A 13,029-nucleotide genomic window follows, 5' to 3' on the forward strand; every position below is an offset into this window, starting at 1 on the left:
GCGGGTTTTTAACATCGTTTTAGCCCACACACGATCATTTTTTACAACCCGAAAAACGACATCGTTTAAAACGACGTTAAAAAATGCAGCATGTTCGAATTTTTTTTTTTTGCCGAAAAATTATCGTGTGTACGCGGCATTAGTCACCTACTGATCTGCTCCTTTCCCATTAACGATAATTTCTAACACCAATAAACTTACTAAAAAAGGAATAACTTGACTACCAAGCCTAACTTAGAATAGAAAGATGTCTTTGGTCTCTTTGCATCTGTTATATCTACTCTGTAGTGTAAATAACAAAACTGGTGGAGGAAGCTGTTTTTAGGGAGTGTATCTAAATGAAATTATATATGTTTACCTTAGGCCATATCAAAGTGTCATGGGAAAGAACAGTTTTGAAAACCCTTTTTGATTGTAGAATGGAAATACAATTCTAGTTAATTAAATAACTAGATCATGTATAGGACAAAATGACCACCTTAATAAGAGGTGATACACAGATTGACTTGATTTAAAATAGATGTATGTTTTTTTTTTTTTAAGATTGATACTTACCTAGGTTTAAGATTCCTACTTACATGGTGGATGCAGCATCGGTCCGATTGGTCAATCAGCAGCTATCTGCTCTGCCCCCCCCTCATGCTCACTGGAGGGTGCAGAAGAGGCTGGCTCAGGTTCTCATCGGCTTGCTGGGAGTCGGTCCAGGCATGTGGGTGGATCCTGACTCGATTGTCGTGATCTTGCCTGATCCTGGACTGGCTCTGTGATCCATTGGAGAAGTACAGCTTTGGCTGTACTTTTCCTTTAAGTGTATGTAAAGCCCAACTTTTTTTTTTAATAGAGTAGGGAATGGTTGAAATGATTTTTATCTCTAACAATGGGCTTATCTCATTGCTGTCCTTTGGTCTATTAAATATAGCTATGCAAGGTATCTGCTTGATAAGTTAAAAAAATACCTGTCCATCGTTTCAGAGCTATCCTGTGCACATTTCCTGTGTTATCTCAAAGAGGCTTGCCTTCCCGCAATTTACTGACATCACAAAAATGCTGTGTGTTGTTAGTCCACAACTGGATTAAAGCCTATTACACACGGACCAAATGTCGGATGACATTTGCCGGTGCTTTTCCAGCATGCACGTCTGACAGAAGCTAGCCGTTCGGCCGGCTTCTGTCAGACGTGCATGCTGGAAAAACAGTGGTTGACTGGCTCCCGATCAGGAGCTGAGTGTATTTTGTGATAAATCAACAGGTATTTTTCTGTATTTGCAAGGTGTTTAAGGGGATAAACATGAAATGTACATGAATAGCAAAGATGTACTGCATTTTGTATTGTGCCACGACTAATGCCCCGTATACACATGCGGGATTTCCGACGGGAAAAGTTCCTGTCGGAAATCCCAAGGGGAAAGCCGAGAACCTGCTTGGGCAGTCTTTCCCCTTACACACGGACGGTTTTTCTGACAGGAAAACTGCATTGGAGCTTTGGCCAGGAATCCCGGCCGTGTGTATGCTCCATCACAGTTTTTCCCATAGGAAAACGGCCAAAAACCGGCTGGCCAAAGTCCGCCGGTGGGAAAACCGGCCGTGTGTACCAGGCATTACACTTTAAAGCTGAGGTTCACCCTAAAAACATTTTTCTAACATTACATTGTGCTCACTTCCAACATTGACAGTATGCTGATTTTTTTTTTTGCTGTACATACCGTCGTATAGTTATTTCCCTCCCCCGGCTTCCGAGTAGTGGCTCCCGCGGGAGTTCCTATGCAGAGGCTAAGTGATTGACGTGATGACAAAAACTTCCCCCGGCGCATAAGGCGCGTCACGAGTTTCTGAAAGAAGCTGAACTGCGAGTCGGCTCCATACGGCGCTATGCGGCGCCTGCGCACCAACGTTCGGCTTCTTTCGGAAACTGGTGACGCGCCTTATGCGGCGGGGGGAAATTTTTGTCATCACGTCAATCACTTAGCCTCTGCATAGGAACGCCCAGGGGGGGGGGGGGGGTGGAAATAGCTATACGACGGTATGTACAGCAAAAAAATAAAAAAAAATCAGCATACTGTCAATGTTGGAAGTAAGCACAATGTAATGTTAGAATTTTTTTTTTAGGGTGAACCTCTGCTTTAAGGTCTTGTTCACACATGCAGTCTTGCTTGCTGGCCCTAATGAAAAGTGATCAGTGGAGGACCGCTTTTCATAGGCATATGACAGGCGGTGGGGAGGTGATATGTGCCTCTTCACCACCTACTTTAACCCTGAAAATGCTGACCCACAACACTGCAACTGCGTGCATGGCACTCAGTTGCACCACAGCTGCATTCACTTGGATGAGTTGCATTGGCGACAGCACTGCCTGCCAAATGTCACATGCTGTTTAATTTTTCTTGCGGCTAGGAAGAAAAGCATTGTAGATCCCTGTGTCGCTGCATTGTTGTGTTTAGGTGGGGATGGGTGGCGGTAAACCCGCTGTTTGGCCTATCCTTACTTAATTTTTGTCCCATAACCCCTAGATGTTGTTTTCCCCATTTTGGGAACTACTGATAGAATGTGTCACTTGAGTCTAAGATGGCGGCACACAGCAGCGGTCACAGGGCTTTTGAAAGCCTACACAAGCGAGACCTTTACAGTTAAAAAAACATGCATAAAACACATTAAATGCACATGTAATCTTATAGAATTTTTTTGGTTGAAAGAATGGTCTGGCGATAGAGTCTCATTAAGAAAATTGGGAGAGCAGGAGATTTTTTTTGTGGAATGTTTCAGTCCTATTTAATAAAGTCAACTCTACTTACCGTATATCACTAAGGGACTCCAGCTTCACAATTGCTGCATCCTAGTGCTACTCATTTTCAGTATTCTGTAACTCCATCAGAAATTTCTCACCATTGGTATCTCTGTAAGGCCTCGTACACACGGCCGAGGAACTCGACGTGCCAAACACGTCGAGTTCCTCGGCGAGTTCAGCCCTGAAGCCGCCGAGGAGCTCGACGGGCCGAGTTCTCCCATAGAACAACGAGAAAATAGAGAACGTGTTCTCTATTTTCTCGACGAGTTCCTCGGCGGCTCCATCGGGCCGAAAGTGTACACACGACAGAGTTTCTCGGCAGAATCCGGCTCTGACCGAGTTTCTCGCTGAATTCTGCCGAGAAACTCTGTCGTGTGTACGAGGCCTAAGAGATATAAGGAAACAGAGTGTGAGGCCCCGTACACACGTTCGAGAAACTCGACGGGCAAAACACATCGTTTTGCTCGTCGAGTTGCTTGTGAAGCCGCCGAGGATCTCGGCGAGCCAAGTTTCCTCATTGACTAACGAGGAAATAGAGAACATGTTCTCTATTTGGCCTGACGAGATCCTCGTCGGTTTCCTCGGCCAAAAGTGTACACACGACCGGGTTTCTCGGCAGAATACGGCTCTGATCGAGTTTCTGGCTGAATTCTGAGAAACTCGGTCGTGTGTACGGGGCAAGAGTCTCAATCCACCAACTTTTACTTTTTGTTTTAGAATCATCCAGATATCGTGATGGTGGCTACTAGGGGCACAATGACAATTTTAAAGGGTTTCATAAAAAATGTACATTGTATAAGTATCTCTGCCATTTTTGTAAAGATAGTTTATTATATTAATAACACTGTGATTAAACTTCTGTAACTCATGTAATCCATTTAAACATCCTTCACTAACATTTTCACAGAATGTACTCGCTAATCCTTTCCTTGCAGATCTGAATTGACATGTTGGAATGGCAAAGGCCATGTTTGTGATATGTATCCTAGAATTTTAGTTACCCTGTCCGAATTTTTGGGGATGTGTTTTTTTTTTTGTTTGTTTGTTTGTTTGTTTCATTACAATGCAAAAGGTATGAAAAAAGAATGTAAATGGTGCAAAACAATAAGAATGCCCAAAGGATGGATTTATTTTTGCATAATATATTTTGAATGACTTTGAGAGTTCGGACAATGGACTTGGATGGTAAAGAGAATGTCCCATTGATGATGCATGCTTGCAGGATTCACAACTAATACTCACTTAAAAGGTCAGTCTACCCAAAACTGATATATCTCAGCTTTAGTAGAAGCTGGAGAACTAAAAGATTTAGATGTGAGGTGAGGTCTCTCTTAAAATCCCAGGTCTGTACACCTGCTGCAACAATTATGAGGAGGTCCCATTCTCTCTGTGTGAATTTATTTATTGTGGATAAAGCAACAGGAGGAGTGGAACATTTAAAGGTGGACAAGAATACCAAAAACAAAAAATAGACAGCAACAGAGGTAGGAACTACGGCAGGGAGATATGTAAACTAAAATCACCAAGAGATATATCAGGCAACCACTAAGTGACTCAACCTTCTTCACGCTAATACAATAATATCTCTTTTGGGTTGACTAAACCATAAAAGATTTTCAACTCACCCATTTATTATGGTTATGGGTAGATGACGTTAGGCTGTATGACCCACCACTGTCTTAAATGTATATTGGAAACTTCAGTCTTATTGGCTATACTCCCTCCACCATTGAGTTTTACTCTTCATGTTGCATTCTGCACATTGTAAACTATTTCAATGATCCTGTGAAATTATAACACCCTTGCAATGACTGTGATAGGTGGCTAGACCTGGAAACTTGGGTGCAGAAGATGTCAGTATCCATGTACCTGAGGGACTTTGGACGTGTGTATTAATTCAAGCAACGGGCATCTACTAGGAGCAAGTATATCAGTTTGGGTTTGACTGACCCATTAAAATGGACCTGTCTCTTTTGAAGTACCGTATGTTATTCATCAATCAGTTTTATAAAGTTATAAAACATTTTAATAGAACTTATTTTCAGAAATTATTAAATTAAGAGGTACCAATCAGACTTCTGTGTTCACTGAAGGTGTCCCAACAATGTATGAGGCCTTTATTTAGTATACTGTTTATTAATTTTTTTAAATGCTCTTCTTTGTTATAGACTAATGCATGTACAAGCATGTAAATATATAAATTTTCAATTTTTTTTAATTAAATTATTATTTTTTAATATTGTAATTGTAACCGGCAATTACAATATTAACAGAGTCACAATGCCACCTTTAGGCTGCAGTGCTATCTGCAGCTGAAGGCTTATTTGATCAATGAAGCCTCCAGCCAGCATATAATCACCAAGCCTTGACTGACATCCCGAAACACTTAGATTGGATTCCAAAAATCAGTGGGGACCAGAGCTCTCATTGCCATCTAAGATTAAGTACTAACAATTGTCCAAAGTGACAATTGGTGGCTCTTAAATAGTGGATGTTTATAAATGTAAACCTCAGCAAGGGGCAACATACTGGAGAACTGTAATATACAGGTTGCAGACCTGTATATTGCACCCAGACTCCTCGGCAATGTTTAAACAGAAAATTGAGTTAGTAAAGGATTGATATTGGAATGATATATTAGGGAAAAATACACTATTTAAGATGCATTATATGGTGTTTTAGATGTATACAGTTCACCTTTAATTTATTTACTGCAATGAGTGAGTAAAGTAAAAAAAATAGAATTTTGTTAAATTTACTCTATAGTCTCAGTAGAGGAGTCTACAAAAGGTAGCTCTAAAAGTCTTTGGCAAAAAAATAATGATATAAAAATGGGAAAACTTGCATAAACACTAAGATTGATGAGTAAGATTTTTCAAATGGTACAGGTCCTCTTAAAGTAACTCCAAAGACTCTTGTTATGGGATTGACTACCTTCAGCCCTCTTGCAGTCACAGTAATGCATGGTGCCCCTAGCTGGAATGCCAAGGGTGGACGCACTCTTGAACTCGTCCCAAAGGTTCCTACAGGCATTTTTTCTGATCTCTCATTTTTGGCAATTACAGAATTGAGCTTCGTGCTCTTGGAAAGATCAACAAGGGAGAAGAACTCAACGTGTCTTACGTAGATTTCCTTAACCTCAGTGAAGATAGAAGACAACAGCTGAAGAAACAGTACTATTTTGACTGCACGTGTGAGCACTGCACAAAGAAGACTAAGGATGATCTACTGCTGGCTGTCATAGATGATGAAACTAAGGTAGGAGTGTTGATATTCGTTTGATCTATGCTCAGTTCTGTTTTAGATCAAAACGTATTAAAAATGCATACTGTGTAGATTTTTTATTTTGTTTTTAAATACTGTGTAGATTAGTAGGCTGAAGAGGCAGGCGACTATCCTGTTCTACTCCAAGAGGGGGGCTGCCTAGTATTACACTTTTTCTTTATAGTTTATTGGAGAAGACATCTCCCTGCAGGTTTGCAACCAGAGGCAGACTGACAACTCATGGGGCACCTGGGCAATAGAAGATCATGGTGCCCCCACTCTCAAGCCACACCCACACAAATCCACATCTTCATATTGCAGTTCAGCTACATTGAGGGGGCATTTAGATACCGTATTTTCCGGCGTATAAGACGACTTTTTGGATGCAAAAAAATGCATCCAAATTCGGGGGTCGTCTTATACGCCGGTGACAGTCTCCGTCTGCTGCCACTGTCCATTATTTGAAAGCCGCGCCCTCTCCGCAGACTGTCCTGTGATAGGTGGAACTCAAATTTTCCCAGCAGCGCCTCTGTTCTGTGTTCCTCCTATCACGGATGCCTTCTCATCCTCGGACGAGAGAACGTCTGTGATAGGCGGAACACTGAACAGAGGCGCTGCTGGGAAAATTTGTGTTCCGCCTATTACAGGACAGTCTGCGGAGAAGGTGCGGCTTTCAAATCATGAACGCTCGCAGCAGACGGAGACTGAAATCTGCAAAACGTGAGTGATGGCACAGTGGGGGAAAGTGATGGCACAGTGGGGGGAAAGTGATGGCACAGTGGGGGCAAGTGATGGCACAGTGGGGGCAAGTGATGGCACAGTGGGAGCAAGTGATGGCACAGTGAAGGCAAGTGATGGCACAGTGGGGGGCAAGTGATGGCACAGTGGGGGGCAAGTGATGGCACAGTGGGGGGCAAGTGATGGCACAGTGGGGGCAAGTGATGGCACAGTGGGGGCATGTAATGTAATGGCACAGTGAGGCATGTAATGTAATGGCACAGTGAGATTTGAAAAAAGCCTGTTTCTGTCAGAGGTTGTTTCTGTCAGCGGTTGTTCTGGCTACCCCTCAGCTTCCAGAAAGACTAGTAGGAAGGGGGTAGTCTTATATGGCGAGTATATCCCAAAACCAAAATTTTTCCTGGAAAATTAGGGGGTCGTCTTATACGCCCAGTCGTCTTATACCCTGGCAAATACAGGTACTGTATATATTGCAGCATAGCCTGCATGGAAGATCCCGGCTTCTTTCCATAGAATCTGCTGGGCACTTCCAGGTTCAAAGGTGTTTGCCATGTCGCAGCCATCTTTATGACGCAGCCAGGGGCATTTTATGAAAGCAGTTGGCCTGTGTGTGAAATCATAATTTGGGCCCTAATACCACAGGGAAGAAGTGCAGAGCACGCAGTGTTCCACAGCAAACATTGGGTGTGGTTCTCGGAGGCTGTAGGTTAAGCCTGCGAGTTACATATTACAGTAAAAATGCCTGATGATTAAAAGGTTAATTGCCTTGTGTGGCCGTTCAGCTCCCACTCAGCTCATTTGTGACAGGGTTGCCAACCCCCACAACTTTTTTTTTATTTTACTGACAAAACATGGAAAATCTACTGACATAACACATTTTTACTGAGAACCTGAAATATGCTAGAAACTCCCATTAAAAATTTAGAGAGGAAGAGAGTGTGGAGGGAAATAGCCAGAAGGGAGGAGGAGGGAGAGAGAGAAGGAGGGGGAAGGAGAGATAGCAATAGGAGAGAATGAGAGAGATGGGAAAGAGGAGGGGGCAAGAGGTGGGGGAGAGATAAGGAGGTGAGAAGGAGGGGGAAGAGGGAGAGAGAGAGAGAGAGAGAGAGAGAGAGAGAGAGAGAGAGAGAGAGAGAGAGAGAGAGAGAGAGAGAGAGAAGGGGGGAAGAGAAGGGGGGTGAGAAACAGAGAATGAGGTGAGTGAGAGGGAGGGATGAAAAACAAAGAGGGGGTGAGAGATAGAGGGGGTGAGAGATAGAGGGGGTGAGAGATAGAGGGGGTGTGAGGGACAGAGTAGATATGATAGACAGAGAGGTGGGGGAAGAGAACAATGGGAGGTGAGAGAGAGAGGGAAGGGTGAGGGAGAGGGGGGTGAGAGATGGGGTGAGCTTGAGAGAGAGATGAGAGTCAGAAGAGGGGTGGGAGAGAGGGAGGATAAGAAAGAGATGGGAGGGGTGAGAGAGAGAACGAGAGGGGTTAAGAGAGAGGGGGTAGGAGACAGAGGGGGGTGAGAGAGAGGGACTGAGAGACAGAGGGGGTGAGAGAGAGAGGGGGGCTAAGAGACAGGGGATGAGAGAGAGGGGTGAGAGATGGGGGTGAGAGAGAGGGGTACAGAAAAACCTTGGTTTCAGAGTAACTTGGTTTGAGAGCGATTTGCAAGACAAGCTAAATATTTTAATAAATTTTGACTTGATATACAAGCGATGTCTTGATATAAGAGTAGCGTCATGTCACAACTGAGTAAAAAAGAGAAGAGAGGCGCCTCCAAGCGTAGCAATATGGTTACATTTAATGAAGGTACAACATTTAGCAACATATTGTTACATTTAGAGGCTCCTCTCTTCTCTTTTATACTCTGTAGCTCGTTCTGGATTTTACTTCTAATCCCCTTGGGGAGGCTTCTATTTGTGGATGGACATTTTATGAGTACACAACCTGGTCACATTGCTATAATCTTTTTAAATGGACTTTAAACTGAAGGACTTATGAATAATTAGTTGCAGAATAAATCATCTGAGTTTCTATTATTTCTTATGGGGAAATTCGCTTTGATATACAAGTGCTTTGGATTACAAGCATGCTTCTGGAACGAATTATGCTCGCAATCCCAAGGTTTTACTGTACAAACATACAATATGTACAAAATACAACATGTAATGCTATTTTATGCAGCTCTCTCATACACATAACTGAAACAATGTTGGGAAACATTTTACATAAATGAACAGCTTTGTCCTATGAGACTGAAAAGAGCAAAGCTGAAGTCCAAAGCAAAGTTTAAAAACTATAATCTTTCTGATTGCTATCAGTTTGGTAAATGTTGAATCCTGATGCTATGGGCCACTGTAAACATTTGTTTTCCTTTTGCAGCCTTCAGAAAGTGTCGTTAAGGAGGTTATACAATTCTCAGTGAATACGATGGAAAAGATTGATAAAGCCCGCTCTGAAGGGGCATACCATGAGGTAGGTATACGGTAAATTTTTAGAACTAAAGTAAAAGCACTTGTTAAAGGATAACTAAGCCCAAGAACGAAAATGCAATGTGTTGTAGCTACAAGTCTTTAACCACTTGCTTACTGGGCACATATACCCCCCCTCCTGCCCAGGTGAAATTTCAGCTTCCGGCACTGCGTCGCTTTAACTGACAATTGCGCGGTCGTGCGACGTGGCTCCCAAACAAAATTGACGTCCTTTTTTCCCCACAAGTAGAGCTTTCTTTTGGTGGTATTTGATCACCTCTGCGGTTTTTATTTTTTGCGCTATAAACAAAAAAGAACCACAATTTTGGAAAAAAATACAATATTTTTTACTTGTTGCTATAATAAATATCCCAATTAAAAAAAAAAACACAACATTTTTTTCAGTCTAGGCCGATACGTATTCTTCTATGTATTTTTGGTAAAAAAAAAAAAAATCGCAATAAGCGACTGGTTTGCGCAAAAGTTATAGCGCCTACAAAATAGGGGACAGAATTATTTTTTTAAATTATTTTTTTTATTGGGACTGCAACATTATGGCGGACACATCAGACACTTTTAACACATTTTTGGCACCATTCACATTTATACTGCGATCAGTGCTATAAATATGCACTAATTACTGTATAAATGTGGCTGGCATTGAAGGGGTTAACACTAGGGGGTGAGGAAGGGGTTAAATGTGTACCTGTATTGTGTTCTAACTGTGGGGGGAGGGGACTGACTGGGGAGGTGACCGATCTGTGTCCCTATGTACAAGACACAGATCGGTCTCCTCTCTCCCTGACAGCATGCTGTCTCTGTGAGAGCCGGCAATGAGAAATTATCTTATATGTTTACATATGAGATCATCTCTCATTGGCCGCACAGATCGCCTAGCAAACGGCCACTCCGATTGTCCGTTCACGGCGATCTGTGATTGGCTGTGTCCAAGGGACACGGCCAGCACAGAGTTTCCCCGCTGCGCGCTCGGGAGCGCGCGCAAGGAACGAGGAAAGGGGCGGACGTCAATTGACGTCCTGTTGGATTTTCAGGTCCGCGCTGTGGCCGTCATTCGGCTATAGCGCGGGCCTCAAGTGGTTAAATGTGATGGCTGCATAAGTTTTCTGCTGCGAAAATTTTCAGCACATACAGAAAATACCCGGGACTCCTGCCCAAAACAAAGTGTCCATATCAATTCCAGTGAGCTGCTCCAAAGAATATCTTTCTTCCTAGCTGTATTCTGTAAACTACTGAAGCCCTCTTTTGGGGGGATGGTGTGAGAAATGGCCCTCCTCAAACAAGACATTGTGCTAAACCTGTAGGTAAATAAGAGACCCAGAACCATCACTAAGTGGAAGAGTGGGTTTGATGATAAAGATGGCAGTGCCTCCACCCAGGACAGGGCCTCTGTGAACAGAAGGGATTCCTTTCCTGGGAAATGGATCAGTAATCAAAGTAATTGGGAGCCCAAGAACTACTGCAACCAGCATATAACATTAAGTACAAGCAAACAGATCTACACCTGTATACAAATAATATCAGCTCTATACAACAAAAGATTAATAATAGTACATACGTCTAATGTACAAACAGGTACTATCAGCAAAGGGCTTGATAGGAGTCCTGGTGGAATTGTGCATATATACCTGGGTGTATATGATTATCTATAGAGATACTTCAAAATGAATGTTTCAGCAGAGTTCAGTTGCAAGGACCCTTGAGGATGATGCAGCGTCTTTGTGTTGGAGACCTGAATTTGATGAGCACTGATAGGTGGCACTGATGGGAACTGATAGGCAGAACTGATAGGCTGCACTGGTCTGATAGGCAGAACTGATAGGCTGCACTGATGGGCACTGATAGGCTGCACTGATGATCAGGGCACTGAATATCAGTGTAAACAATGTACTGACAGTCTTGCTGGTTAATGGCTCCCCTTTCCTCACACAGAAAGTGTGGAAGGAAAGAACTGCCGATAACCGGCAAGCCTGTTTACATGTGATCAGCTGATCACATGGTAAAGGGCTGCTATGATTGGCCTTTTAACATGATCTGTGATCAGCTGTGTCTGAAGGTCACAGAGCCCGCTGGATGCGCATCCCAGGAGCACAAGGGAGGCAGAGTTCTGGGAAGATGTCCATGGATGCCTTCTCAGAACTGAAAGCCTGGGGCTCGGATGGAAGGGGGGGGGGGGGTTTCATGGTTTCTTGCACCAGGGCCCTGAAGGTTCTAGCTATGTCTTTGCTACCACTATAAGGGTTTCATTTTTCCTACTGACCACCAAAGAAAGAAGCATTCTCACATTGTCCCCCAATTAACTGGTTTTAGTAAGGGTTCCCTAAGACCCAAACATTATTTAAGGGGTTCCCCTGCAGTAAAAAGATTGAGAGAGCCATGTATAGAGTAAGCAAGGGTAAGAACCCCTGTCAGTTTTTTTGTTGGCTGTCTGTATTACCACTAGAGAGATCCACTCTCTGTTCCTGGAGACCACTGTCTCCAAGTGATAGAAACCCAACGTTTTGCAGTTGTCACCAGAACAGTAATAGATGGGAAATTTTTTCTGCAACGACTGACCTAAAGGGGATTTCCCTTCACTTTAGAGGGATTTCTTCACACTTATTAGGTATACAGTACAGGAAGTAAAGAGAACTAGAAGGGTATGGAATTTGGGGTAACTCCATGTCTTATATTTTGTTTTTTTGTGAGTAAGGTCACCTTAACATCCATACCAGACCCTCATCAAGGATAAGGGCCTAGAATGTTTTTTTTAATGGTAAACCCAGGGCCGGCCCTACCATGGAACCCGATGGTACCATTGTACCAGGCAGCACTTTCAGGGGGGCGGCAAATTGCCGACCGCACGCCATCCTATTCCGCCAGCTCCGCTCTCCACTCCACTGTGGGGCTAATTGCAGCCCGACCGCTCCTCCCGTTCCGCTCTCCGCTCCACTGTGGGGTTAATTGCATGAATAGAGCCATAACAGGTCCTTTTTATACTCCTATACATGTAAACAACCATAACAGGTCCTCTTTATACTTCTATATACATGAATAGAGCCATAACAGGTCCTTTTTATACTTCTATATACGTACATATATAGAGCCATGATCGGTCCACTTTAGTTATCATGATATAAAATAATGGATGTGGGGGCATTTTGGTGGGCGTAATTTTTTTTGTGGGGGGCAGCATTTCATTCTTGGTACCAGGCAGCACAATGTTTTGGGCCGGCACTGGGTAAACCCCCACACTTTTTTTTGTGTGGGATAAAAGTCTGATAGAGATAAAGTTCCCTGGCCAGAATGAAGCAGCTGGGCGCTGATATTTATTGACAATTAAAATAAATTTTCTAGAAAAATGTGTATATCCAGGGCGCTCCAAGCATTTGAATCCCGACAGATAAAGTCTGTGTTGGAGAGGGTGGCAAATCTTTACACACTTTAGGCAGCACTCAGGGAGACAAGCAATCTCTAATTGAAGCAGAAAAACAAACAAGGCGCCTCTAAGTGCAGAAGTATAAAACTTGTAATATCCCCTAGAGGGTTAAAAACCACTTACAAGATAGTGGATGAAACAGGCATGTAGCAGGTATGTGCGTCCAGGAGATGCTTGAGTGGCAGGGCAGTCCCAGTCTGTGATGGAAAAGCTTCCAGGGAAGTCCACGAGATAACAGCCGACTTGTGCTGTGAATATTCATAATGACACTTGAGCCTGGGGATGACGTCAGAGGAAGCGAGACAGAAACCAGCATGGAATACAAACAGGAAGTGAACAGGAAGTGTGTC

The 13,029-nt window shown here is 43.3% G+C and overlaps 1 protein-coding gene across 2 annotated transcripts in view; it reads left to right on the forward strand.

Moving 5' to 3' along the window:
* The window catches only part of SMYD1 (SET and MYND domain containing 1), a 64,517-nt gene that overhangs the window by 43,665 nt on the left and 7,823 nt on the right, over nt 1-13,029 (forward strand). For both annotated transcript variants that reach the window (XM_040335459.1, XM_040335460.1), the window contains 2 exons: nt 5,848-6,040; nt 9,155-9,247. In XM_040335459.1, coding sequence (XP_040191393.1) covers nt 5,848-6,040; nt 9,155-9,247 — 286 coding nt within the window. The remainder of the gene's footprint in view (nt 1-5,847; nt 6,041-9,154; nt 9,248-13,029) is intronic.

The sequence above is a fragment of the Rana temporaria genome, chromosome 1, assembly GCF_905171775.1.
Source record: "Rana temporaria chromosome 1, aRanTem1.1, whole genome shotgun sequence".
Taxonomy (NCBI): domain Eukaryota; kingdom Metazoa; phylum Chordata; class Amphibia; order Anura; family Ranidae; genus Rana; species Rana temporaria.